The 27512-nt window shown below is 47.9% G+C and overlaps 1 protein-coding gene across 1 annotated transcript; it reads right to left on the bottom strand.

Annotated features, from left to right (window-relative positions):
• Positions 1–19: 19 nt before the first annotated feature.
• Positions 20–27512, bottom strand: kcnq2b (potassium voltage-gated channel, KQT-like subfamily, member 2b). Its single transcript, XM_084705744.1, has 16 exons — positions 27153–27512; positions 18246–18336; positions 17928–18054; positions 16941–17116; positions 14606–14731; positions 14406–14516; positions 14176–14271; positions 13944–14038; positions 12669–12737; positions 12457–12489; positions 11616–11905; positions 10619–10666; positions 5996–6104; positions 5661–5792; positions 2338–2458; positions 20–1982 (listed from the first exon to the last, which is right to left on the bottom strand). Exons 1-16 carry the CDS (start codon positions 27443–27445, stop codon positions 1275–1277), a joined length of 2625 nt encoding a protein of 874 aa, XP_084561870.1. The 5' UTR covers positions 27446–27512; the 3' UTR covers positions 20–1274.

Below are 27512 nucleotides of genomic sequence, written 5' to 3'. Positions count from 1 at the left end.
CCGACATTTTTGGTACAAAGTAAACAAACCAAATTAAGGCTGCTAAGTGTTTCTGCTTGCACGGGCATTGCATTTCCTGTGTTTATGAAACATAAATAAACATGTAAACACATAAAAACATGGATCAATAACTACAAAATACTTACAAAATGATACAAATTGAAGTGAGCGTGTACTCATTTGTCAATTGGATGTACTCTTCTTAATAAAAAAATAAAAAAAGAAGCATTTTGTGGATATATTAATATTGTGTGTATAGAATATGTACAATCTCTAGCAATTTGTGTATGTAGTTTAGTGGGCAAATTGTCAGTGTTTTTATACATGTTGATTCAGAGAAACCTTAAAGGGTTGTGCACAGGAACATCAACAACCCAAAAATAGTGCACATAGTCTTTGATTATGACATGTTCCATATACATCCAACAGGGTCCATATACACTCAATGTTCTTTGACATGTTACATTCTATTGACATATCAGAAACCCCATACTCGCTTAGATACAATTTCATAAGTTGTGGTGAATTGCTTCCTGTCACTGTGCAGCACAGTACAGCCTGACGAGTCAGAAATCTCATTACTGTGAACACTGTACTTACACATTTCAGAACACAGAAACAAACATCAGATCATCAAAATAATTTGTCTGATCAAGAAGAAGAAGCATTTTCAATGTTGTCCATTGGAAGGTTACTGGAAAAACCACAAAACAAAGTTACTTTTGGTGTAGTTGGAATGACATTCTTTTTGAATATTCAATCCCTAAACAATCAAACACCAAACCGAATGTGACGGAAGACAAATATGAAGAAAGTCATATTTGTCATATATGTGTACTGTATGTGTAGTTAAGCAGTATGTGAAACTGTCCATTTACTTAGTTACACTATGATTTTAGGATTCAACTATGATTGTATTGTGAGTCTGCATGAGAAATCCCTGGCAAGCATTGTCTCCATGAGCAAGTGTGCGAGTACTTGGGAACAAACATATGTGCTCAAAGTTTATAGCGATGGAAACAGTCTCGGTACGGAAAAAGTTTCGCACCGGGCCTTTTTTGCCCCCAGTTTTACTTCATTCAGTAAAAACAAACAGTGGTGGGACATCTTGTTTTCTACCCTCTCCTCTGCAGTTCTATTGGAGGAGCAGTGTGGGTTGACCCTCCTCTCAGGCTGCAGGCTCGCCCCGCATGTGCACCTCTCAGTCCTCACCTCTATAACAGAGTAAACCCTGGCTTGGGAGAACCCTGGCCCCCGCCCAGATTCCGGGGACCTCACTTGGGCCCTGCCCAGCCCCTGTCCCCATAGGCCCCCTCCCCGTTGGCAGAGTGAGGCGAGGCGGCGCACAGCTCGGAGTCGGTGTCGGACTCGCCCTCGGCGATGTAGGGACGCACCTTGGCGCAGCGGGCCACCGTCACGTTGCTGAAGTAGCCGTTGTTGAGGAAGTCCAGGTTGTCCTTGGACTGGGAGATGCTGAAGCCGCTGAAGGAGCGCTCCAGCTCCTCGTGGTCCACCGACGGGATGGAGATGGACGTGTCGCTGTCGCGCTTCCCCTCCTTGTCGCCCCCGCCGCTGTGGCGACGGGCTCCTCGGTGGCCCCCGTTGTGGCCCCCCGAGGAGCGTTCGTGGGCGGGCGGCGGGGGGATGCGGACCAGGGAGGGGTCTCCCACGGGGGAGGGGGTGTTTCCTTGGCTACGCTGGTGCTGGTGCCAGGAGGTGGAGGGGGGGCAGTGGGCGTGGCCCCCCTCGGGGCCGGAGCAGGCCGGAGGGAGGTTGAAGATCTTCTGGCCGGTGGAGCTGCTGGAGCGGAGGATCTTGGTGATGGAGGCGCTCTTCACTATGTGGTCCACAGGGCTGTGGTAGGGAGGGGCTGGGTCCGGTTCTTTTGACCCAAAGTAGGCGTCAGTCTCTGACTGGGGGATACCCATGCGCTGCACATAGATGTTCACCAAGAAGTCAAGTTTCCTCTCCATGGACATCACCTAGTGGGAGGAAGGGATGGGAAGAAGGGGAGCTGAAACTCTTCAAACGACATGGCCTTGAGACAGTTGAGTTTGACCTCCAGGGGGCGACATTGAGTTAATGACTATCCAATTCAGTGGTTCTATGACTAAGACCACTGTCATTGATGAAAAGCTTAAAATAAACTTCACTTAGGAAAAGCAATCACGACTTGAAAGAATGTACCTAGCCATTATGACCGGCAGTGACAGTGACATTTACGGTCATGATTTATAAGGAATCATCTAATTTTCTCCCTCATTCCACCCCCCCCCCCAGAGTTGTGAAATCTGGTAGGAGGTATCTGACGTGGTACCTGTCAGCAGCCAACCGTACCTGTTTCTCTACTTTCCCCAGACGTCCCATCATGCTCGGGTCTTCCGGAAGCTCCTCCGTGGTTCCTTTGGGACGGTCCTTATCGGTCATCGGTGTTCCTCGACCTACAATCTGGTCGACTCTAACGATAGGAAAAACACAAACAGGACACTTACGAGAACAAAGCCAGACGGTTTCCGAAGAAGACAAACCCCCAAGATAACGTACAGCTTGTAATCCTCGATTGAAAAAAATAAGAAGCATGTCCAATTGTCCCACATTAACTAACAGACAGGGGAATCAGTTGACTCTGTCTGTCATTTAAGAGGAAGGGGAGCAGACCCAGGACACGGGCCGCTGTGAGGGGTTTCCCACCCAGAGGAGCTGAGGACTGCCCCAGTAGAGAGGGGAGAGCCACAGACTCGGGTATGGCTCTCACCTGTCTAGCGCACGGCACGATGGTCATGGAGTGGAGTCATGCATCGGGTGACATTGAATTAGAAATGAAACAGAAACAGAGGAAGTGCTCCGGTCATCTTCTCTCCTCCACAAAGTGGGAACGGCCTCAACTCCCCCTTCATATATGGAGAAGGGGGGAAACATGCCTCGGTTCACCTTTCTACGAACCGCTAGCAACCATGTTAACATGCAATCTCTACAACATTATGTTGATTGAATCATCTGAGTCTGTTAGGTTAACAGCTAACAGACTCAAAATTCATAGTTGCCTCTAGGGGAAATCATAACGATATATTGAAGGTGCAATCGGTAAAAAAAAAGAAAGAAGAAGCTCTGTCCCCTATCAACATGTTGTGTAGCTAATAAAGGCCCTCTGAGAGTTGTTTAGCACGACAACTGGAGCTGAGTTAGTGGAATGTCAATTTCTAATTTTGGATCAATTCCAAAATTCCAATTCCAGTCAATTATGCTTCAAAAATCCAGTTCCAGCCAATCACCTTTAGAGAGGCAAGTTTTCCTCCTTGGTTTCTTTTGTGAAACCACTGTCAATCAAACGTGAGCTGGAGGAAAGCGTGGAAGATCTGGCAAGAACTTGGGGTGCTGTGTCTCATATTGAAATAGATTTTAAAATGTTACCTTTTGCAGACGTGGCAACTATTCTAAACCAATCCAATCCTGTGAGAATGGGTTGGCCAGTGCAAACTCTGTGGGGAGTTGCAAGAACTAGGAGCTTGCTGTAAACTGAAAAGATAGCACGTACCATATCTAAACAATAACTGTTTAAGGAACCAACCCTTTAAACATGTGGTGAGAATAACTTCCTGACTGAAGCCTGTCTCAACCTGACATGATACATTGCATTCAGGATGTTATGTTTATAAAATGTTTAAAACGAGGCAAGTTCTCTCCTGTGTTGATGTCAAGAGGCGTGGCTGTAATCACATTGGGTATTTCATTAAGCACCCTGAACATCAGTATCTAATCCAAAATATTCATTCAACACTGAATCAAGGGCTTCAGGTATTAGAGGAGACACCGTTCTGAATAACTTAAAGGCAGCCCAATATTCTTCAACAGAAAACTCAAATTAATCTAAGTAGACCATGCAAGTCATGGTCAAGCAAAGCATGCGTATCAAAAAGGTTAGCAAAAATATTTGTAAGCAATTTAAAAACTATGAAATTGATTTTTGTGGCTGTTGGCATGCTTTGCTAAGCGTCATGCTAATAAATAGGCGTACAATAGTATGCAGTCTCTCTGATTGGTTCATAGGCCTCTCAACAGCAATGGGCATTAGCTGGCTTCTAGTATATTCTGATAAGTTCTTCATTGTCAATGCATTGCAGGCATTTCAGCTCAACCATTTTTAGTTCGGCTACTTGACTCTCAACTTGACTCGGCTACTTGACACGCCTCCCAACTCTAGAATCTTGTTCCTGCATATTCTTTCACTGAACAGATTTTTTTTTTTTTTACCTTTCCTGCAGTGGCTGTCTGTAGCAACTAGCAAGTATGAAGGTAGGGAAAACTCTGGAAGGGGTGGAACTTCCTCACCGGACGGTCTACAGGACTAGTGGGCCTGAACTTCTGCTTGGCTGCTGAATGAACTCTGCCTGCTGCGGGTCCACTTCCACCACCTCACCCTGTCTCAGAGCAGCAGCTCGGTCGTCTCAGTCCTGTACAGTAGGCCGAACCAAAAACAGGTCTGTTGCTGCTCGCCCACTGAATCTAGAAGAACTGAGGGCAGTTTGTTGGGGAGCTAGATGCAGTGAGTCGAGGCCGGACCAAGGGGCAGACCGTGGGGAGTCTTTGACAGTGGATAAGTACCTCTTATGGCGAGGCGTGGAGGGCGCAGTCGTCCCCCCCACAATCATATCTATCCTGGCAAAGTAGACAGAGGAGACACCAGGACAATGCATGATGACGCAACAGTGATCACTCTCACAAACATCACATGACACGAAACCAGGGCAACAGAACACAAGGTCAAATAAGTGAAAATATATTCCAAACTACGTTTGTCAACCATTAACCATTTGATACGCATCAATGTTGTTTGTTCTGTCAAACATTTGGAATATATTTGCATATATGTGGCATTATTTAAGGACTAACAACATATATTGTACTTATTCGAATATTTAATTGCCCTATCAATGAGAGAGACTGTGGGCGAACATGATGTTACCTTGTCTTCTCCAGAAGCTCTGATGACATTATTACTCTTCAGTGTTACATGTTAAATACCCTGAATTGAAGATCAATATGCCATCACAGATCCATACGTCTTTATAGATCCATGTGTCAGTATAGATCCTCAAGTCAATATAGATCCATATATTCATCATAGATCCATATGTCATCATAGATTCATATATAATATGTTGAATTGAGACCTACAGTACCCTGGAATAACATGGGCAGGAGTTTCTTTCCCTTCCGTGGTAAGAAACAGTAGTTGCACAGGGCAGATACAACCAAAGAAGTCCCAGAGACTACAAAGCATTGTCAGATGCAGTAGAACTACATCTACAGTAAGTCATGACTGGAAGATATCCAGTCATAGACAGCACAATAGGCTGTCACTGATTCCCTCGGTGGTACAAGGCCTCCTGTGGGGGGACGGGGACGTCAATGGGAGTCTCTCTCTGGGGAAACGCCACAGGTGAATGGGGGTGAACACGTCACAACAGAGAACAGAACACCATCACACCGGGAGACACCAGTGGTGCATGCAGCAGAAAGAGCCTCGGCCGGTACAGCCGGGGCCGAGGGGGAGCCACAGACACGGGGGAGGGGGGAGGGGGGAGGGGGGGGGGAGGGAGGGAGAGGCAGGAGGGGGAGGGGGGAGGGAGGGAGAGGCAGGAGGGTAGAGTGTCTCTTGCCTGGATTGGAGGTTTTTAATGCGGGCCAGCATGTCCAGGTGTCCGGCGGAGTACTGCTCGATGACGTCCATGACGTCGTAGGGCCGCAGGCTCTCCTTGAACTTCCGCTTGGACACCATGAACCTCATGATGCTGAGGGACACAAACAGGACAGTGTCCGCGTACGGCATCCACACCCATTCGGCACCCTTTCCCCCCAGGAGAACGCCTGTACGTCCTCGTCAATGAGCCCAGAGTGTGTGCGCATCATTTACGAAGTGCACGGGAGACAGAGAGAGGAACACATCTTAGCATGAGCGTACGGCCCCACCCGACCGCCTCGTCATCGGACTTACCACACAGCTCTGATGGTGGCCTTGAGTCCTGGGGTTATGTCCCCAGGGACAAACTCACAGTGGCAGCTCTTATTGTCGTCCACTATGTCTTCTCCTGGGAGGCTGGCGTCTAAAATACACAACAAGCACACCAAGGGCTCCGACATTAGCACGCAGCGGAGCACAGTGGCCTGGGCTCTTCTGACTGCTAACCCCTTCCAAATCCAACTCATTCAGGCCCCCGGATGTGTCTGCATGGAGGCAAGCCAAGGCGAGGCACAGCCATTAACTTGCACGGCCCAGGAACACAGTGTGGGATTGGATACTGGGACAGGTTCATGACAGTGTTGGTGGATCTCATTGGCTGATGCAGGGTAGGAGAGGGGAGGGAGGGGAGGTAGGGAAGGGAGAAAGAGGAAGGGAGAGACGGGAAGGAAGCAGGATTGTGGATTTTAAGTGGCAGTACTGGAGATTTGGGGTTCATCTCTGACCCCTGTGAGCAAAATGGTAGAGGTTTTGTGTGCCCATGCCAGTGCTCTCCTACCTACACTGTAAAAAATACTCAGTACAGTTATTAGCTCCAGCTAGGTGGCACATCAGCTAATGTAGCATGACCTTCACTACAACTGACTGTATCTGCAATCGAGTGGGATGGAAGTCGTTTGGATTGACAATGAATTGTATATCTACGGAAAGCCTGTATGATATATATATAGCCTTATGGGAGGAGAGGGGACAAACGCTCAAATCTCCAAAATGAAAAAAAAGAGAAGAAGAAACGAATAGGGGCAGTGTGGTTTGTTTCTTTGTGCGTTACGGAGATAAAGTGGTCCCATGGTAACTGGACCACAGGAGAGCCAGCGCGGGGTCTCGGCTGTTGGCTTTCGCCGTCACACATTTCACTTTCAATTAGCATAATGGATTGCCTTTCTATTTTGGGCTACAAGGGCCAGATTCGCCAAGCATTTGGACTCGGGAGAAAGAGAGGCGCACTGGAGAGTAGTACAAACATTTAGCCTATCTGTCCCACTGTGATGCTCGTTTGTATATTCATTTAGAAAATACACGTGTTCTTATACCTAATACTGTGAAGGCAAAGAGAAAACACTGCAACTAGCCTTTGGTGGGTGTCACTAATATTGGGCCACGGAATAGACTGGCCTCTTCCTGGGTTTCCTGGTCAACCTGGCAAAACTGGCATCATGGCATGAGGCGGACAGAGGGCAGAAGTATTGTGCTCCGTAATGCCAGCAACCTACAGAGATGTGAAACTTCCACCCTCCCCAAATGTCTACTTTCTGTTTAAAGATGAGCAGGAGCAGATGGTTTCCACTGCTCTGTAGTGCTGGGGCTTAAGGGGCCCTGCGTGGACCTCATGAGTACAGTCGTCTCCAGCTGTCTCTTGGAGCTCAAACACTTTCCTTCGTGCAGGTTAGAATGCAGGAGCGGCAGCCATTTGGATGTGGGTGCAAGGCCCTTCGGGCTGCTTACTGGAGCTTAGGTTTGGCTGGTCATGGAATGATTGAATCCTCCGGCTACTGTGCTCATGGAATGGGTTCTAGAAGGGCCATGTACTCTACTGGCTCTCTCTGAACACTAGAGTTTCTGCTAGTCTACAGTAGGTGGCCATCCCAACAGCAGGCATGGGATGAGTCCTTACTGTTTAAGCCCTCAATGGCTGCAAAGATGGCAAAGAGGAGGAGAGACATCAAATGAAGCGAGTTCAAATCATAACACAATGACAACAACCTCATTAGGAAATCAAATACAACAGTAGCCTACGAGGTCATCCAATCACTGGAGGGTAGTGGTCATATTCGCTGTTATAGGGCTGTACACAGTACGGGTGCTATACTCTCTGAAGAGACACCTTACTGTAAAGTGTGCGCAAGGCTGAGCAGGCTTCTCTGGCAGCCCGGCTCATTTCGTGTATCCATGTTCAGGCATGTTACGGTGCAAGGGGAGTTAAACAACCTCACGTCGAGGCCAATAGCTTGGCTCTTCAGGACATTATGGAGTAGGCTGGAAGAGGCTGGTGAGGGTGGTTATTATGGGTCCCGGTCTGCCAGGGTGATAGACTTCAACCTCCCGCTGTGACAGTCTGCTGATGCTGCAGCAGAACAGTGGGGCAGTCCTGCAGCAGCTTGTATGGAAACGGTCATTCCAGCTCTCCTGGCCCCCATGAGGAAGGGATCAAGGTTGTTTGGGTTTCATAGGCAAGTATATCAAATGTAAAAAGAGATCAATCCAAATGAAAGAACATCTACTGTTTCCATGCCTTCAGAAGTACACCACGCTCACCCGATCAATGGATAAGAACGACGAAACAAATCTTATAACAGAGTAAAAATGAGCCAAACATTTCTGTTAGTGCATTGTGATGATTCTCAGTATGTTTTACCAGCAGAAAACATACGCTATTTGGATTGTGAGACGTACGATCCATTTCTGGAATCCACCGTTGCTTTTGAAGGAGCGCTTCGTTTTTGTTCAGCATCGCTAGGTTGATTCCATCCACCAGGTCCCATGGATCACTGTCACACAGTAGCAGAGCCGTTCACAGACTCAGAGCAAAGATCGACTGATTCCGTGTCTATGAAGAGTGGAAGTGAGGGCCAAATGGATCACGGTAGCTCCACATCCAGCTCATGTTGTACAATATCATTTCACATCCACCATAACAAGGCCCAGATCACCCAATGATCTAAGACGAGCTCAAACAAAGGCGCACACGTCCTCTCTCAGCCATACCTTCTTCGTGGTCCAACGCTTTCGAGGATGAAACCGACGGTGTACACTCCGCTAACAGTCATGGCTCACACAGACCCAGTGTGCTGCATGCGTGATAAGGGCAAGGTCACGGAGCAGTTTGGGGCCATGGCTCCCCTGGTGGACGTGACCCAGGTGATGACAGGAGAACAAGGCCGGGACACATGAAAAGCGCATTCAGAAGGACCCACCAGGACCAGGGCTGGTGCGGAGGGAACAGGGTGTTAAAGGGTCGAGGGCTTAGGTTGGCGTAAGTGCAGTTCCGTGGGCATATACGAAGCCCTTTGTGGCATTGCTCGTTAAAAAGGCAGTGGAACTCAAATTTGATTGGATTTGGACGACGCTGAGGCCTTAAAGGCCCAACCCAGCAGAGAGAGAGGTGGGCTAAACTGCAGCTGAGTTACCGAGACTTCGCCGCTCGCTGTCGTACTGCTTGACAGCCATTCACAGTCTCTCTGATAATGTATGTAGCTACTCTGTGCTTTGCTCCATTCTTTTTCGGTTGAGCAGTCTCGGTTAATCTTCATGTAAACTGTCTGCTGCCGTAAATCTGCTTTGGATGCTGTCACACTACATACAACACCAGTCAACAGAATAATGAGGCCTAAACAGTGCATTTGTACAGAGAAGGAACATCTGTAACTGTCTCTTTATTGTTTGGTGACACGTCATTACCGTGAGACACACCATGACAAATGATAGGTGCACTGAGCATGTCCAACCGAGATCAAACCGTCCCAACCGTCTACTGGTCTATGGGAGGACAGCTAACCCTCCACTGTGCCTGTCGAACTGAGTAGATCCCAACTATGTGTCTGCATCTTCTGGAGCCAGGAAACGTACTGTTCTGACTCCGCCCACCCCCCCTCCCCCCACCCCTGAGATACAGACCGGGGAAAGATACCAGGCCAGCGGTCTCTCCGGTCACCCACCGATATTCATTGATGGATTAACCATCGGGGAGGGACCAAACACAGGAGCACTGTGGAGCTCGGGGTCCGTCCTCGAGGGCTGGAGGAGCCGCGGGGGACAGGACTGCTGCAGCCGGACAGAGGAGGACATGTGACTGTGAATGAGCCCAGGGTATGGAGCTGTAAGATGTACAGAATGAGAGATGAGCGGAAGCGGAGAGGACTAAAGGATAATCAATGCTCGGGAAGACAAGTGTCGTATGAAACGTCTTAAGTGAAACACTCACTCACCCTCTCTGCATGTATGGTTGCTTTTCTGCTAAGGTCACGAGCACCAGTTGACAGTAGTGAAAAAAAAAAAGGTTTACACAGAGCTTTTGGTCCTTGTTGATACAAGAGGACACACGTGCCATCCTTAGCATTGGAGTCTTTTTCGTAAAGCAGTATGTCTGAAAAATACAGTCGAGGATATCAGGGAAAGGATGGTGCCATGTTCCTTGTGACTGAGAACTGATGTGTTAAAACACCAGTGTATTTCAGTCATGATATTCCAGAAATAGTACACCATGTTATTTCTGATCCTCTCTGTTTCTCAGTATGTCACGAGGAACATGACACCATCCTTTCCCTGATATCCTCAACGGTATTTATATAAACTAGTAGAATGAGGGGTATGAGGCATGAGTCCCTTTTTTTGGTGAAGAAAAAGGTCAATACTGAACTAGTATTTAAGAGCAACATCCAGGTGAAGCCTATCCAACAACATTTGAGGACTGGGCAGTAAAAGACCTCTTTGAGATGGGAACAAAGATAAACCGAACCACAAACAAAAGACAATCAAGAATGGAGGTGACAGCATCCATGTACAGTGTGGTATCTGTACATTGGCCGTTGGGCTAAGTGGTTTGCTGTTGGGTGCGTGTACAGTCGTGTGAAAGTGAAGCCCCTCCCCTGTTTGTCTGACCTGGTGAGCTCTTCTGTCTGAATTCTTCATCCTGCATCTCAATCAGCACTTTAGATCAGCATCAAACAGAGAAACGGAAAGGAGACCGTGAGCATTGAGTCCGAGTCAGTCACATCAATCAAAGAAAACATTTCTCTGTGCCACAAATGTTTTTTGGTTTTGTTTACACCACCAGGCACTTCAACGGCACAAAAGAGGAGACTGATACATATGTAGTGAAGCTAGGGAGAAACACAAGTATTTCACATCTCAAGGCAGAGACAAGCTACCTCAGGTTATCTGCATTCAGTCAAATCAGTCTATTCTGGATGTTCAGATGTGCCTGCATATTAGATCAACTGTCATTCATATGACAATATTCTAAATCAGACTATATCATGGTTGTACTGTGTCTCATAAAATACAGGCCGTTCCTATGTACGAACCATTGTAATAGTGTCAGAACCATGCACTTCTATTTCTTGCTTTTATCTTTTGGTCTCTATGTAAACATTTGAACATCGCTATGGATAAAAATGTCTGTTAAATGAAGAACTGTTTTCAGAGATCAGTCTGAGACTTATTCAGTCTTAAATTACATCAGCTTGTCAATGCCCCTTAATTCTGTTCAGAGTAAAGATAAACCACCCACAGCCAACACACCAGTCAAGACAGGGACAGAATGTCACGCAAGCCGAGAGAGTACACAGCACTGTCACAGCAGCAAGAAAGCTAGCAAGAAAAAACATCACCGGACAGCAAAACACGTTCTCAACTCTCAAGGTTTCACAAAACGGGATACGACATCACACCACATGACCTTCTCACGTTGATAGGTAGGACCGCATGACAACACTGGCTAGACACAGCGGCTGTACAGAAACATGAGAGCAATTTCATAGCTAACAGAAGTACCACAACAGAAGTACCCCACCCACTTTGATTTGCTCGTAACATACAAGCGCCACAGGTGTGAGAGGCATCTTACGAGGTGCTCATCCCGCAAAGCGAGTCCTACCTTCAGAGTTCTGCCGTGAGGCGGCCCCCTTGATGCGGAAGGCATGACGAGCCCGGCTGCGTTCTCCAAAGCTCCAGCTCTTGTGCACCTTGCTAGGGCTGTCCTCCATGCTATTGTCAGCGCTGGGGGAGCGCCGTATGGGCTGGCCCTGCCCACCCTGGCCCCCTGGCCCCGCCTGGGCTCCCTGCCCCGCCTGGGCTCCCTGGCTGGGGCCCTGGGGGGAACCTTTCCCTTTGGTCACGGAGCTCCGGGGACTGGAGAACACGCGCTCCTTCAGGCTGACCTTCTGACTGCAGGGGGCAGAGGTCAGGGGTCAAGAGGTGGGAGACACAAGACTGTACCGATGTTTACTGTACACTAGCTCAGTCTGTGGACGCAAGTATACAGACGAATACAGATAATTGTATAGACATACCTGAGATTGCCAGGCTTGATCATTTATCCCCCTTTCTAAGTATATGTTGGACTAACTTTAGTTCTTTGGGTTCACGCCCAAACCTAAGGCTAAACATTGTGCCTGTCTGTCTTACTAATATGAACAAGTGTGCTAGTTTTTAGTCTGCGTCATACCCATGGAAGGAAGAAGTCAGAGGTCAACATTCTATAAAAAACCTTTATGCCAAGCCAGCACATGGTTGGAGTCAGGAAGGGCAACATATGAGTGGAGGTCTCAGCCCTGTGCTCCTGTTTACAAAGCAGCAGGTCACCTTGGGCTGTGACGTCAAGGTGAACCAACGCTAACAGGAAGCACATTTAGCCCACAACATGGATACAACAAGACCACTTAGTGAGTTGGAGATGAGTGTTTGATGTAGTATTTAATGTATGTTCTACTACTGACCTGGGAGATGGTTCAGGTTGCTGGGCATCCTTCCTATATATATATATGGAACGCACACACCACACATTTATTATTGATAAGCATTCACACAGCGGTCAGTCTTTTATCACGGTTGGATTGACAAAATGGATTGGATGAGGACATCGTTTGAGTTATCGTCGAGATAGCATGACAGGACTCTAGATGAGCTAGATTTGTCTCTTTACTCTGACCTGAATGACAGTCCTGACTTGCTCTTCAGATTTCGGAGGAGGTCCAGCTGGTTCAGGGGAGGGATGAGTCTGGTGGATGACAGCAGAGGTGGATGCCGTTCAGTCATCTCTACATAGTCAGGCTTTGTAACACGAACCGCATTTCAACACCTAAAATAAGTTCAGTCTGATGACTTGGCAGACCTGAGTTGGCTGCGGTTTTAGACCTCACTTCTCAAAGGAGCCTTTGGGTCCCTCTAAGACATGAGCTATCAAATGAAAAAGCGACTTTACTGCAGACAAGGTAAAAATACCTCCTCTGTGTCCCTGTAGACTGCTGGCTGAGAGCCCGCCCTGCGACACTTTAATTCTGGCCAGCTTGCATTTGTTCCCAACCACCATCTTACCTCATCGATCAATACTGATGGTTCAATCTGAGAGGACAGGTTATGGCAGCAGTCATGAAGACATCTGACATCACAAATCAAGATGAATAAGTACTAACCGGTAAAGCAATAGTTTTGGTTAGGCCTGCAGTATGTACTTACTTATAGTAGTAAGCCATAGGACAGGAGACACGCGATAGAACATGAATACATTCCTGAATGAAATTCAAAGGTTTACTCACTCATCTACTGAAGAAAGGTATTTGGTGGGATGTGTGTATGATATGTGTGTGTGTATGTGTGTGTGAGAGAGAGCATGTGTCGGTGAGTGTGCTTGTGTTACTTGCGGCACATTTTCCATCAGCGAGTTCAAAGCTTGAAAGGCCACACATCAATCAAACGTTCTAGGTGAAGATCAAAAGGGGCTGGGCAGCCTGCTCGGAAACGACAGCAGAGAGACGAGGAGAGCCAGAGACGCTCTCTGTGACTCAGTCAGACAGCTAACAGGACCCCCAACAGCTGCTCTCACATCAGGCTTTTCACAGAGCCATTCGTCCTTAATTGACTAGCCTGGATGTCGTTTCGCTCTACAGACGAACCAGCACCTACGGTTCTGTGCTGTGTTTATGAATAGAGCACCGGCCCTAGAGACACTGTCTTGTCCAGCAGGTGGCTACACCCTAGGTCCTCCAGGTCCCAGCCTGGGGAGCCCATGCCAATTGGACATCTTCATTAACCTTCAGATTGTATAAAAAAAAAGACAGAACTAAAAGGTCGGCCGGGTGGGATCGATGGTGAGACGGCCGCGCCTGTCTCCACTGACACCCCCCCCACCCCCCCACCACCCTCTCTCTCTTAGGCAAAAGGCAGTCGGTGTAAATCCAGCAGCTGATTTACGAGCAATCAATACCTGTACATCGGCACGGACACCGTCCGCTCGTAATAATCCCACGTGGACTGCAGATCCGTGCGGCTCAGGTTGGTGGCATAAAACCTCCACGCGGCCTGAGGGGGGGGGGGGGGGGAGAAGAAGAAGCGCACGAGAGTCAGCGAAGCGTTTACAGCGCCGGAAGGGTTGCCAGGACGATGCGGAGTGTCGTGGTCCGTGCTCTGTGAGACGTGTGGCTCTGTGACGGACTGACCTGGATGAGCCCCGCTGCAGGATTGCGTCTCTTCTCAAAGTGCTTCTGTCTGTGTTGCTCCTGGACCTTCAGGGCAAACCCAGAGCCCAATATACCCTGGGAAACACACAGACACACACACACCGTCAGACCCTGAGTCAAGCCTCCGAAGGCAAGTCCTTCTCACAAATTCTTCCGAATTTCCCCTCGGAGGACCCGGGGAAGATTCCGGACTGATCGGATGAACTCACAGCCGGAAGAGCGAAGAAGGATACTCCTATCAGGGTGAACGTTGCAGCCAGGAGACGTCCGTTCCATGTGATTGGGAACTTGTCTCCGTAGCCGATCGTTGTCAAGGTGATCTGAGGGCCAAAAAACGGTTGTTTCAAAGTGTTACGTTCAAAAGAAGTGACGGAAATGTCGACAGTGGGAGAGGCGGTGCGTGGCTCACCAGACCCCACCACAGGGCGTCGGCGTAGGTCTCAAACTGCTCGTTCTCCTCCTTCTCCGCCAGGTAAACCAGGAAGGAGGCCAGGATCAGACACAGGAAGCCAATGTACCAGGCTGTGATCAGCTCCTGGACAACACAAAACACACTGTCTGTTGAAAGGGGCCTGAAAGGACTTAACACAGGCAAATGAGTACACCGCACACACAACCACTCACCACCACTCCGAAACCGACATTTCACAAAGCCATAAATGAGTTTTACCCCCGGGCTACCGAAAAGTGTCACAAAGTGAAACGGTTAAACATCGGACTGTGTGCACAAGAAGCACAGCTGTAACCCGAGCTCCGTAAAGCAGGCTGTGGCTGGTAATTGAAGAACAGTGTAGAGTGCCTCACTGCAGAGTCTGATCTCCACGCTGACCTTGGCAGTCCCCCCCCCCCCCCCCCCCCCCCCCAGGGGGAAACTTCTCTGCCGCTACTGCCGTTACTGCACGTCTGCACGCCTGTTAGCCAGACTGGGACCGGAGGCTGCTGAGGACTGTGTCAGGTAGAGAGAGAGAGAGAGACACTTCTAGAAACTACAGTTGGGTATGTTTGAAAAAGAACGTAGTGCTTCCTGTGGTCGGGGTGGTGGGTTCGCCTCGTTCGAATCAGTTCAGTTCACGCCACCGTGTTACGCCAGAGGAAGGAGGAGACTGAGGCTGAGAGAGAGAGAGATAGTGAGAAAGAGAGAGAGAAAGAGAGAAAAAGAGGGAGCAAGAAAGAGACAGAGAGAGAGAGAGATATGAACAGAGAGATGCTGATGTGGGGTGAGAAAGAGGGTTGTGGGGTGGCGGCCCATCGGGGGAGGGGGGGGGGTGGAGGAGGGAGCGGAACACTTTCAAGGTCAGAGAGATGACGGGGAAGGGAGCGTCTGGCCCATGGACGGGGCCAGGTCAGGGAGACCTCAGGTGAGCGCCCCTGTCGGATGGTCCTGTCGAGCTGGAACAGTCTCAGCTCCAGATCACACACTCTGCGCTACGCTTCCCTCCCTCTCTCTCTCTCCATCCACTGCGGTCAGCGCTCACTTTGTAAAACGCTTCCAATTTGGCTGTCCAGTTCTGGGGCCGATCGGCTTCCTTTGAGGGAAGAGCTCATTGTTACGGCCACCTTTTCGGAAGAAGCTAAAAAAAGAATGCTGTGTCAACTCATCCATATTCATAGACGTTGACCATGCGAAACATATTCATGTCGCTAATTAAGTCGTAGATGTTGACAGACTAGCTTGAAGTGCCGACACATCGGTTTCTATGTTCCCTCGGTAGCAAGCTGAGGTAGAGAACATACTGTTATAGTTTACCATACTGTTATGGTGTACCATACTGTTATAGTGTACCATACTGTACACAGAACACCTCAGTATGATACCAACGTGAAGTGGAGTCAGGTGGCTGAGGGGTTAGGGAATTGGGCTAGTAATCCGAAGGTTGCTGGTTTGATTCCCGGCTGTGCTAAATGACATTGTGTTCTTGGGCAAGGCGATTCACCCTACTTGCCTCAGGGAGAATGTCCCTGTGCTTACTGTAAGTCGCTCTGGATAAGAGCGTCTGCTAAATGACTAAATGTAAATTAATTGCAAGTGCTCTGTTTGGTCTCCAGGCCCTGCCCTGTCCAGCTGCAGTCTGTACCAGCGCTAACTCCAATGTGAGGAGACAGAGCAGGGCTGCTCTGTGCTGTGGCACAAACACATCCCTTTGAACCTGTCATTCACCAGAAGATCTGGCTGGGAGGAGACACACCCTGCCCCCAGCTCTCACACACTCCAAACCAGAGTTCCTGGAACTCGCTCCTTGCTCTCTTTCTCTCTTCTCTCTGAGATTGACAATAATCGGATTGAATCGAATCTCATTTTGGAACGTTTGCATTTGCAATGTTATTCAATGTCATTTTCATACTTTGAACTTTACATTCTTTTCTACATGACATGCTACTCCGCCATATCCGGTTAATATTAATACACAGCCAAAAGAGTCAGTACATGCATTTGAAGGCATTAATCTGTCCAGTTAGCAGCTAAACTGAATGGCAGGTAGGGGCAGTGTCACGTCACGAGGGGCAATCAATGCATACAATCAATATACTTGACATAGGGGATCAGATCACTCGACTAAAAGCTCGAGTCCAGATGTCTCACTGCTGTGGGAACCTTCTGCAATGCAGAGTTTCAGGTGACAAAGTATTGGCTGTCAATGGATTGGAGCTTTCTCAGTCAGTCACTCACTCTTGCTCACACGCACGCACGTACGCACACACACACACACACAGAGAGGGATCTAGCCAACCGGCTGAAGAATGACCTTGCTGTGGGCGTACACGACGGAGCCCAGCAGCTTCCAGGTGCCTCCGCGGCGGTCCATGCGGATCATGCGCAGGATCTGGAGGAACCTCAGACTCCGGATGGCCGACGTGGCGAACACGTTCCCCTGGGTTCCAGCCGCCAGCACCGAGATGGACGCGATCAGCACCATGACGTCTGGCAGGGAGACAGGTGGGGGGGGGGGGGATGGACTGAATATGCTGCATCTGTGTGTTTCTTTCGTGAATGTCACCCAGAACGACGTGAGTGGGAGGCTGGCACAGACTACAAGTCCCAGGGTTCATTATACATTTATCGCTGTGTGTTTCTCTATGTGAGCCAGATTCAACTCGCATTTAGACCCCACGCACAGCTTCCACCTGTTTTGTCCCAAGAGGAGGAGCAAGCCAGCACAGCAAGAACAGAGGAGGTGACATTAAGGTTAAGAGGGTTTTTTTTAAAACTTTATAGTCAGGCAGTTCCAACAGGTCTCATATTCCTTCACACCTGGTGTTATTTCAGCATGTGTTTCACCTGGCTCAAAGAGCTTTTACCAGCTGCTGCAGTTCGGGGAGATGCTAAAGTATGGGAGTTCAGTTTCATCATCTATCATCACGGGGCTTCCACCTGGGTGATGCATTTCGACCACATCGAGCCAAAACGCTCCCTACAAATCAGGCCTTCGGCAGAGGGAGAGACGTTTGTGGAAAGATGATGATGTCTAAGTTAAAAAGAGGGATCTATTTGTTTGCAATGAGTGGCCGGGCCAGAGGCATTGCTGGGATTTGACTGGAGGACACTCTATCTCCCAGAGGAGGTGGAGCAGGCTCCCCCAAAGGTCCCCTCTGGGTGGGAAGGTCCCTTCTCCTCCACAACCTCCTCATCTGCTTGGGGCCTGGATTCTATTCTGACAGATGCGCTCGACGCGGCCGCACAGCGGACATCTGAGTGATGGATGGAGGTAACACATTGCCGGGAACCCACTCACCGATCACGCAGAACGGTTTGCGGGCAAACTTCAGACGCCCTCGCCATCCTCTGTACCTGCAGCAACATCCCGCGGCCCAGATCCTGACGATGTACTCCACGCCAAACACGACGATGGTCACAATTTCCTGTTCACAAACAACAACCAAAGAACGTCCGGTGACATCCATGCCATGGGTGTTTCCAACATCAAGAATTCACGTGCATGACAAATATCCCACACACGAAAACACGATCGCGAGAACAACGGCACTCGAGTCAAAGTGTCTTCGAAAGTTCGTCGAACGGGGAGTGAATGAATGAAACGTTTCGTACATACCAGGATGTACAAGGCGTCTTCTGAGCTCTTTTCATACTCCTTGATGGTGGAGAAGACAGAGAGAACGAGGCAGGAGAAGACAAGCAGAAATCTGGGTGGGACACACACACACAGACACACACACAAACACACAAGACGGGAAGGAGCGCTTATTATGACGGATTGATGAATGTAAATGGAACCAACCAAGAGTCCAATCTAATCCAGAAAAGACAGGCAACAACAGAGCTTTGTCTTTTCACTGAGCGGATGGTACCACCATGCCGCGGGCTAGTCATCCAGCCTTGAAAGTAACTTCACACGGCTAGGTGTGTCTGCTGGGATTTGGCTGTTCCTTCACAACTTGAATTGATTTGTGGAGAATTGCTGTGCTGGTCTGGGGAAGTCACAGGGGACTCTGCAGAAGAGAGAGCTCCCCCCAGCAGTAGGTTAGGGTTCCTGGGCTGGGGCGGGGCGTGATGGTGGGGATGAGGGCTACATAGACCAGCCCAGAGATAGAAATGTTCTGTTTTATGAGGGAAGCCTAGTTCAGGGCAAGGCTGTTGGTATTTTCTCTGACAATAGCACTCAATATAAATGCTGCACGGATGCACGTCCACTCATTCCCGGATTGTAAATGATTCCGGGCTGCCGCCGCCCTCCATCATCCCCATCTCCCCTTCATTGTCTGCATGTTCCTATCCATCAGGAGGATTTTAATTCTATTTTCTCCCTGCTTCATATTGTATGCATGTTGCTCACTAAAGCTTGGAGGCAGGGAGCGCTTCCCCTAGCTGCATACACTCCACCAAAGTCAAACCTATTTCCATGTGTACGGCATGTGTACGGCATCAATACATGGTCCGTCAATATGTGAGTATCTTGATTGAACTTTGGTTCCACAGGAGGATACGGAGGGGAAGGTGGAACGGCAGTATGGAAATATATGGAAATGTACAGTTTGTGTAGGTGTGCATGTATTGTTCTGTAGCATATCACTGTACGGCCAGATATGATATTGTATATCCTATGAATTGACAGCTAAGATAGTTAGTGAGAGCACACAGAAACACAAGATAGAAATCACTTCAAAACACTCACGTGATTTCATTCAAGCAATTATTGATATCCGTAAACATGGGAATGACTTGGGGGAGGCACTCCCTGCCTCTAGCATTAGCAAACAACATACATAGAATATGAGGCAGGGAGCAAACCATAAGTCATAATCCCCACGGGTGGGCAGTAACACAGATGGAGGGTGGCAGCAGCACAATAATACACCAACCGGGAGGGAGTGGAGAAGGATCCGTGCAGCATTATATTGCCACCATTATCGGACGTGGCCCAATGGGCTTGAAGCAGGCTAACACAGGAGTAGTCAGTGAGTCAAATGACACGTGCTGCCTTATTATGCTAATTCAAGCCATAAACAGAGGATGAAGGCCAGTCATAGCTCTGCCTGTATGGACAGTATGAGTAAGTCGGGCCTTTCCCCAGAGAAGGGCCAAATTCACGGAATGAGAGCATGACCGACAATTAATCTCTGACTTCATCAGTGAGGTGACGCACACAACTGCGAACCAAGGCTCACAAGTACCTGCTAGACACCACGACAAATCCGACGTCCGATTGGCCACATCACGTAAAGATGGCTGGAGACTCTGTTAGCCATCTCGGAGAGTTTTGAAATGGCTTTATTATTCCAGTACTAGAGTACCTCAGTACAGCCATTATGTACAGTACAACAGCCATCGAACAGTGTATTCCTGACACTAGATCCGTCACATCTAATTATAGCTCATAGACTGTGAACACAAAACCTGGGTCAATATGTCGACTTTAGGGCAATGTACACTAAACTGGGAGGAAGTGTCAGATCTGGTGTCCGCCGACCTACTGTTTCCTCATATTAGGGAACTGGGGTTTCTGTCCTGACAACAAGCGCTCCTCCAGATGGGTCTTTACACCCCACTCAACCTCACCCCAGCCGGGAGCTCAGACGGATGCTGTCAGACACCCTGGAAGACATACAGCCCACTCAGCAGCAGCAGCAGCAGCAACAACGGCAGAGGCACTTGGAGACACAGGGAGGTGGGATGACAGAAGAGGAACACAGTGAGGAAGAATGAGAGCGAGACGGAGAGTGATAGGGAGAGCGAGAGGGAAAGAGAGAGAGAGAGAGAGAGAGTGAGAGTGAGAGTGAGTGAGAGAGAGAGAGAGAGAGAGAGAGAGAGAGAGAGAGAGAGAGAGAGAGAGAGAGAGAGAGAGAGAGAGATTACTCTCTGCAATCCCCTGCAGTGCTCCAGTTAACGCAGTCTTGAGACCAGCAAACAATATTTCAACAGAAACAGATAGAGCACATCGTGAACTCACACTCTCAGTGGGTGACCATCAAGCATGTGTGTGTGTGTGTCTCCACGCTGTGCCCGTCCAGGTGTGTCCGAGGTGTGCACGCACACGTCATGAACGCAGAACGCACACAACCCCAGACACCCGTGTGTCCACTGGGATATCTGGGCTGGAACAGGCAACGCAGCAGTCGGTCACGGAAGCAGTGAGAGCTCAACTGCGAAGCTGGGCTCTCCCCCTCCAGCAGGGCTTGGTCTCTCCCAGCTCTCACATGCAGAGAGGTTCACAGAATAGCCCTTGTGTTCTCCTCGGGTCATTCTGACCCATCAGTCATTGTGACCCACCGTCGTATTGGGACAACTTTACCGCATACAAAAACAAAGTGAAGCATTTTCTTTTAACCGTTGGGCTGTTTCAGACCCCCCACATTGCGAAGGTTGAAAGAAAATAATTGTTATTTGTTTTTGTATTGGGTAAAAGAGGGTAAACACAACGATGGTTCGTTATGAACCTTTGGGTCATGTGACCCGAAGGCAGCACAAGGGTTAACTCTCCAGCAGGGACTAGGAGCACCGTGCCAGGCGGTGTTGAGGTGGAAGGTGTGGGCTCCTGTCTTAACGTGGCGGAGGCTTCCTCATAGCTCTGATCAAGCACTGATCATTGTGGCCAGAGGCCCCGAAATCTGTCTGAAGTGTGTACATGTCAAGCAGGAGGCCAGTTCGAAACAGACAGCCGACTTTGAACAAAGCCTACTCCGGCAAGTGCCCGATCGATGGGCCGAGTTCGGAGGAGGTGGGAGGGGTGTCAGGGGCGGACATGCTGGGGCAGCCGGAGATGCAACGTGTGAATGGACGACATACCGTAAGCCAAAAGTCAATAAAGGATGTGGAACATGCTTGACAACTCCTAACACCTTTTCTCTTGCTCTGTTTTGGCTCAGCATCTGCTGTTGTGTGGGGGGGGGGGGGGGGGGGGGAGTTGTTCCTAATGATACGACATCTGTTCGGTACATTACATTCAGCCCCCAGGCCAATTAAACTGTTTCAGAATATCAACAAAATCGAATGTTCTACAGTTGATTATTACCGTAATACTGGGCAGAATGAATGGTTCTGGGGAAAGGACTGACGAGCAGTCTTGAGTCACCTTCAGAGACCCAATGTGTGTGTGTGTGTGTGTGTGTATGGGAGTGTTTGGTGGTGAGTAATATATGTGCCGTGCTCTCTCCTTGACACTTCCACCCCTGACGATGTGAGGATACATCCATTACTGCACATGACAAGGCATCCGTCGATACAACGGCCATAGACAGCCCTGACTAACTGCTGGCCCTCACCTTCCAGCCTACATTATGGTAATATCAACACAAGCAGTGCACCTACTTATCTGGAAGGCTTCAGCTCCCGACTCTGTACAGCGAGAACACTGCACGACGCGCGCGTCCAAATGAAAGAACACGCTTCTGAAACAAACGACTACAATCCGGAAAGTGTTTACAAAGAACGGGCCTTTCTTTTCTTCACAAACAAACACCCTTGGGTTGACATCAGCATGCGTTGCCAGAACGTGACGTCGGGGTGGAATGAGTAACGTTGCTAACGACAGCACTGAAACAATACCGATGAATTAACAAGCCTGAAGTTGTGAGTGACGTCGAAAATCCCCGGAGTTGGTCAGCCCACCTGGTCGTGACACCTTCCTCGGTGGACCGTCTCCCACTATTCGTCATCCACAGCTCGGAGACGCAGCTCAGATCAATGAGGTCGACGTAGGCTGAATAAACATCCCTGGATCCCTTCTCATTGATCTGAGAGATCATTATTTCCCAAATGCATGGGGAGCACAGCATTATTGTAAAAAATCCCCCAAGTCCTCACTTGGCATTCATTCAGACTCGGACCCGGGCGGCTGGTTTGGGAGGGCTGGGTGTTTGGGAGGGCTGAGTGTTTGGGTGGGCTGGGTGTTTGGGAGGGTTGAGTGTTTGGGAGGGCTGGGTGTTTGGGAGGGCTGGGTGTTTGGGAGGGCTGGGTGTTTGGGAGGGCTGGGTGTTTGGGAGGGTTGAGTGTTTGGGAGGGTTGAGTGTTTGGGAGGGCTGGGTGTTTGGGAGGGTTGAGTGTTTGGGAGGGCTGGGTGTTTGGGAGGGCTGGGTGTTTGGGACGGCTGAGTGTGGATATGTGACTGAGTCCCTCCTGCTCTGGAACTGACAGTGAAGGTGTGGACGCTCATCTGCATGTGTCCTGAGGAGGGGAGATGTTTGGTGTGTAAGACAGAGTGTTTGGTATGTAAGACAGAGTGTTTGGTTTGTAAGACAGTGTTTGGTATGTAAGACAGAGTGTTTGGTATGTAAGACAGTGTTTGGTATGCTAGAGTGTTTGGTATGTAAGACAGTATTTGGTATGAAAGACAGAGTGTTTGGTATGTAAGACAGTGTTTGGTATGCTAGAGTGTTTGGTATGTAAGACAGTGTTTGGTATGCTAGAGTGTTTGGTATGTAAGACAGTGTTTGGTATGCTAGAGTGTTTGGTATGTAAGACAGTATTTGGTATGAAAGACAGTGTTTGGTATGTAAGACAGAGTGTTTGGTATGTAAGACAAAGTGTTTGGTATGTAAGACAGTGTTTGGTATGTAAGACAGCGTTTGGTATGCTAGAGTGTTTGGTATGTAAGACAGTGTTTTGTATGTAAGACAATGTTTGGTCAGAGTGTTTGGTATATAAGACAGTGTTTGGTATGTAAGACAGTGTTTGGTCAGAGTGTTTGGTATGTTACAGTGTTCGCTAAGTACCGGTACACGTATATATGCACGCGCACCGTGAAAATGCTGCTGTCTAGCTTTAGTCAGCAAAGAGATGTCAGTCCCTAAAGATAGCTTGCAGTGAGTTCAGACTGTTTTGACACACTTATCCAGATTTTAAAAATCACATCTGAGCTTGCTGGGTATCCAGACTAACTGGATGGTCCAATCTCTGAAGGAAACTGCAGAGACAAACAAATGTGCTACGGAAAACAGGTCAAGGCATAGCCAGCACCCTCATCACTTTCTACAACTGTTGTGCGATTCACAAGCTGAACACAACCACCGCTAGATTTTGCCGGCATGCATAACACATAAGTTAGCGAAAGGCTTATAATTAGGCAGGCTATCTCAATATAATGTGTCCCAGAATCCTTTCCAGAAGTATTTCGAGGACGGAATACAGCTGTGAGGGAGGCCTCAAATATTCAAAGGCTTTTTTTGTACATACAGATAAAAACCTGGCCACTGAGTATAGGTTCTCCTGATTCCCATCCTTGGTCCTATCACAGGCCGCACACACTGGAAAAGAGCCAATCAGACATGGACGAATTTGCATAGTAAGGCTTTGGCATATCCCATGCCCTCATCTCATTCCAAACCAGCACAAGACACACATTTGGAAGGGAGAGTGGAATTGGACCGCAAACAATCCGACAGGAACAGTCAAAGTGGAATCAGGAGGAGAGGGAAGGGTCGACTGTTCCCCCTCCCTCCCTGGGTGAGCTTGTGCTGGTTTTGGTACAGTGAGTGGGGGGTTAGCACTGGCGCTCTAGCCCTCCACTGGTACAATTAATGGCCAAAGCCGGGCGGAGTGACAGAGGTTCCGAGCAGAGGACGTGAGGATGTCATTAAAGGCAGCATGGGCGTTCGGGTTTCACGCAACCAAGCCATAAAACTACACCAAATTACCCAGGCTTAGTCACAGTGTGGCAGAGTAGGATGATATAATATGGCTGAGAGTGACCTGGATATAAAACAACCCAAATATTATGATTATGTAGAGATGGGTATGGCTCAGTACTAGAGAATATGACTACAGAACTAGAGGTTGCAGGTTCAAACCCACCCTGTTACTTGGATAAGAGAGCTATCAATTAGCCCATTGTTAATTTTTGATCGTATATATTAATGGTATTTCTCAGTCTGTTAGGAATTAGCACACATCAGGAATTAGTATTAGTATGACTAAGGCTTTTAAAGAGGTGTGTACTACTCTGCCCAGTGCTACAGAGGTGTAATAACTGTGTGTTACAAAAACATTGTTTGTGCACTGGCACAGTAAGAGTTGTAGTTGTTTAAAATGTATTTTCTTTGAGGGTTTTCACAAAGCCTAGCTCACCACATTGCCATGCACACCTATGCGTGTGTTGTGTACCACACTCCACACTCACAATTAGGGGAAGCTACAAAACGACAGACAACATGGCACCGTGGTCAAGTATGTTAGACAGGCATGAAATGAAATCCACCGCTTCCGTCCCTGTCTCTGTCTCTGTCTCTGTCTTTCTCTCTCTCTCTCTCTCTCTCTCTCTCTCTCTCTCTCTCTCTCTCTCTCTCTCTCCTCTGCTCAAGTTTGCAGTCAGAGCGGAGAGGTCCAGCTGGGTGTCAGGCAGAACGTATCCTGCGGCCAGTGGAAGTCAGTGTTTTTCAGACTCATTAGCCAATTGGCCCAGAGCCTTTGGCCATACAGATGATGGTGTCAACATGTTTCCATGCAGCTGGTGCATACGCTGCCTCCGGGTGTAGCAAGGGCCTCAGAGGGTGAAAACGAGGAGATTGGATTAGTGAACGCGACACAGAAGATGTCTGTTAAGCAATCCATCTACTTTCATCAGCTCAGCTGTGCATTTGTGAAGCCTCTGCGACCTTTTGGTGACAATTTGGATGACTTCAACATTGTTGTTGCCATATTAGGTACAACTTTTCTTCTATGTACTTCACCTTGGATACAAGCATCTGCTAACTGAACACATTACATTATTATTTGTTGTAGAAACTCGGTAGAAACTCAGTTTGTCAGTCTTAGAGAACATGATATGACTCAAAAATCACAACTACTACCTTAGTGTACCCTATACACCCAGTACCTTACCAGCCAATCTGGTACCTTAAATGATCAGGCTACCCAGTGCCTTAAACTAAAGTACCCAGTAACTACACCAAGGACCCAAAAAACTAAAAAGATAGCAATAAAACACAATTTTGAAAATAAAGATTGTCATACTGTCATGATACACTATCTATATGTTCTGTCCTTAGCCTACTTGATGTTATTTAATTGGAAATTAAAACCTCTAATGGGATTAACAATCTAAAAATAAAGCAGATTATAAATGGTCAGAAAATTCAGACCTGATGTCTTTTTACCACAATCTGACTCCCATACCTGCAGTGTTCTTAACTAAACCATGACTGGCCAGTGAAATGCATTCCAAGCTCAATGAGACATCTTCATATTCATCTATTTTACTCCAGGGTTTTAATCTTGGTTCCAGATCTTGCCTGAGGCAAAAAGATCAACATCCACATAGATTTGTCAAGACTGCTTGGCATGATCATGTCTATGTAGAGGCATTTGTCACTGTATAGACCACTAATGCTGATAGCCTGCACACTTTCATGGTTGAGATCTATGAACAAGGAAGGCATGAGAGAGATGTAGGTTGGAGGTAAACGTATCGGACCTGATTGTAACATTTCTTAGCCCACAACGGTATTTATAGAGAAAACAGGATGTGAGAGATGGGATGGAAGGAAAGGCAGAGTGTATAAATTATAGATTAGAGGAACATAAATAAAATGTGGGACTGCGCTGCAAGGATATTTTTCTTTCTTCTAAGAAGGCAAGGTTAATCAAGACCAGACTTTTTTCCCGTCGGCACAATGCTGTTAGAGCCAAACATATAGCAGGCGCATTACTAACAGCAAAGGAGCTGTCCAGCTGTTTTTGTGCTGAAAATAATAAACGCCTGGAAGCTTTGCAACAGTACGCCAAATTAGCTCTTTTGGAATCACATTACATCGACTGAGAGTAATAGTTACGGCTACAGGGGCAAACTGGCACGACTGCACTAGACTGGTAAATTAATAGAATATAAATAATGATGCATATTTCTCAGTTATTGAACCTGTTCAGTTGCATTTAATGACAAAAACAAATTTGTAAAGAACCTTAACACGAAACATTGGAACTTCCAATCCCGTGAAACATCTATATGTATGATATAGGCCAATTAATTAGTAGTTAAATTAATGTCAGACCATGTGACAAAAGAACAAGTGCTTCGACTTTAGTAGTTGGACAAATGTACTGAAATGTAGAAAATGATATGGCCCCTCAGCTTCAATGTTGCAATGTTTTGAACAACCCTGTGGAGTTTTTCATCATATTTAACAGACGTTGTAGACTACTTGCAATTATATTGTTAGTTTTTAGTCTATAAGTTAGTATTAGTCTCATTACTTATAAATTGTCAAATTGGTTTCCCCAGGAGTATTTTAACAAACAACACAAACGTTCAATACAATCACTTAAGGGACCAACTAAGGGCAAATATCAGTGTCATGCTTGAGCTTATGTCTTTATGTCAAATCTCACACACATAACCCTCACTGTTAACAGTTAGAGTGCTACGTAATAGGTGTCGTTGGGAAAAAAATAATTAATGAACAGTGATTGAGACGCCAAGAGACAATTGCTTGTTAATGTTTGAAGCTAACACCGCAAACCCCATTCAGTGGCCTATTATAAGTTATGCATCTTCCTCAGAAATACTTACACATATGCGTGGTAAATAAATGCCCATCCTCTCGGTCTCTCCAAAACATTGTATAGAAAATTCTGCAGTCTTCTGTAGAAAGCATTTCTCTTTGGCGGTTTCTTGCCAGAGACGCTGGTCCTCTGTTTGCTGAGGATGCTGCCGCGCTTTGTTTCCTCAGCACCTGCTATGAGCAGCGCCCCATCTCTGCTCGAGTCCGTAGCCCCAGCCTCTAGCCCGACAAAGCCGACTTTCAGCTTCTTCTCCACAGCTGGACCGGGGTAAACCCCGCCGTTGCGGGATTTCTGGACCATTCTGAGAAAATACTGTCATTGGGAGCGGGAGGGAGACCTTTTCCACCCTTTACCAGGTAAAAGCATC

The sequence above is a fragment of the Hypomesus nipponensis genome, chromosome 9, assembly GCF_054491055.1.
Source record: "Hypomesus nipponensis isolate SF chromosome 9, ASM5449105v1, whole genome shotgun sequence".
NCBI lineage: Eukaryota > Metazoa > Chordata > Actinopteri > Osmeriformes > Osmeridae > Hypomesus > Hypomesus nipponensis.
The sequence above is the reverse complement of the archived record's forward strand: the minus strand, read 5'-3'. Positions and strand labels throughout refer to the sequence as shown.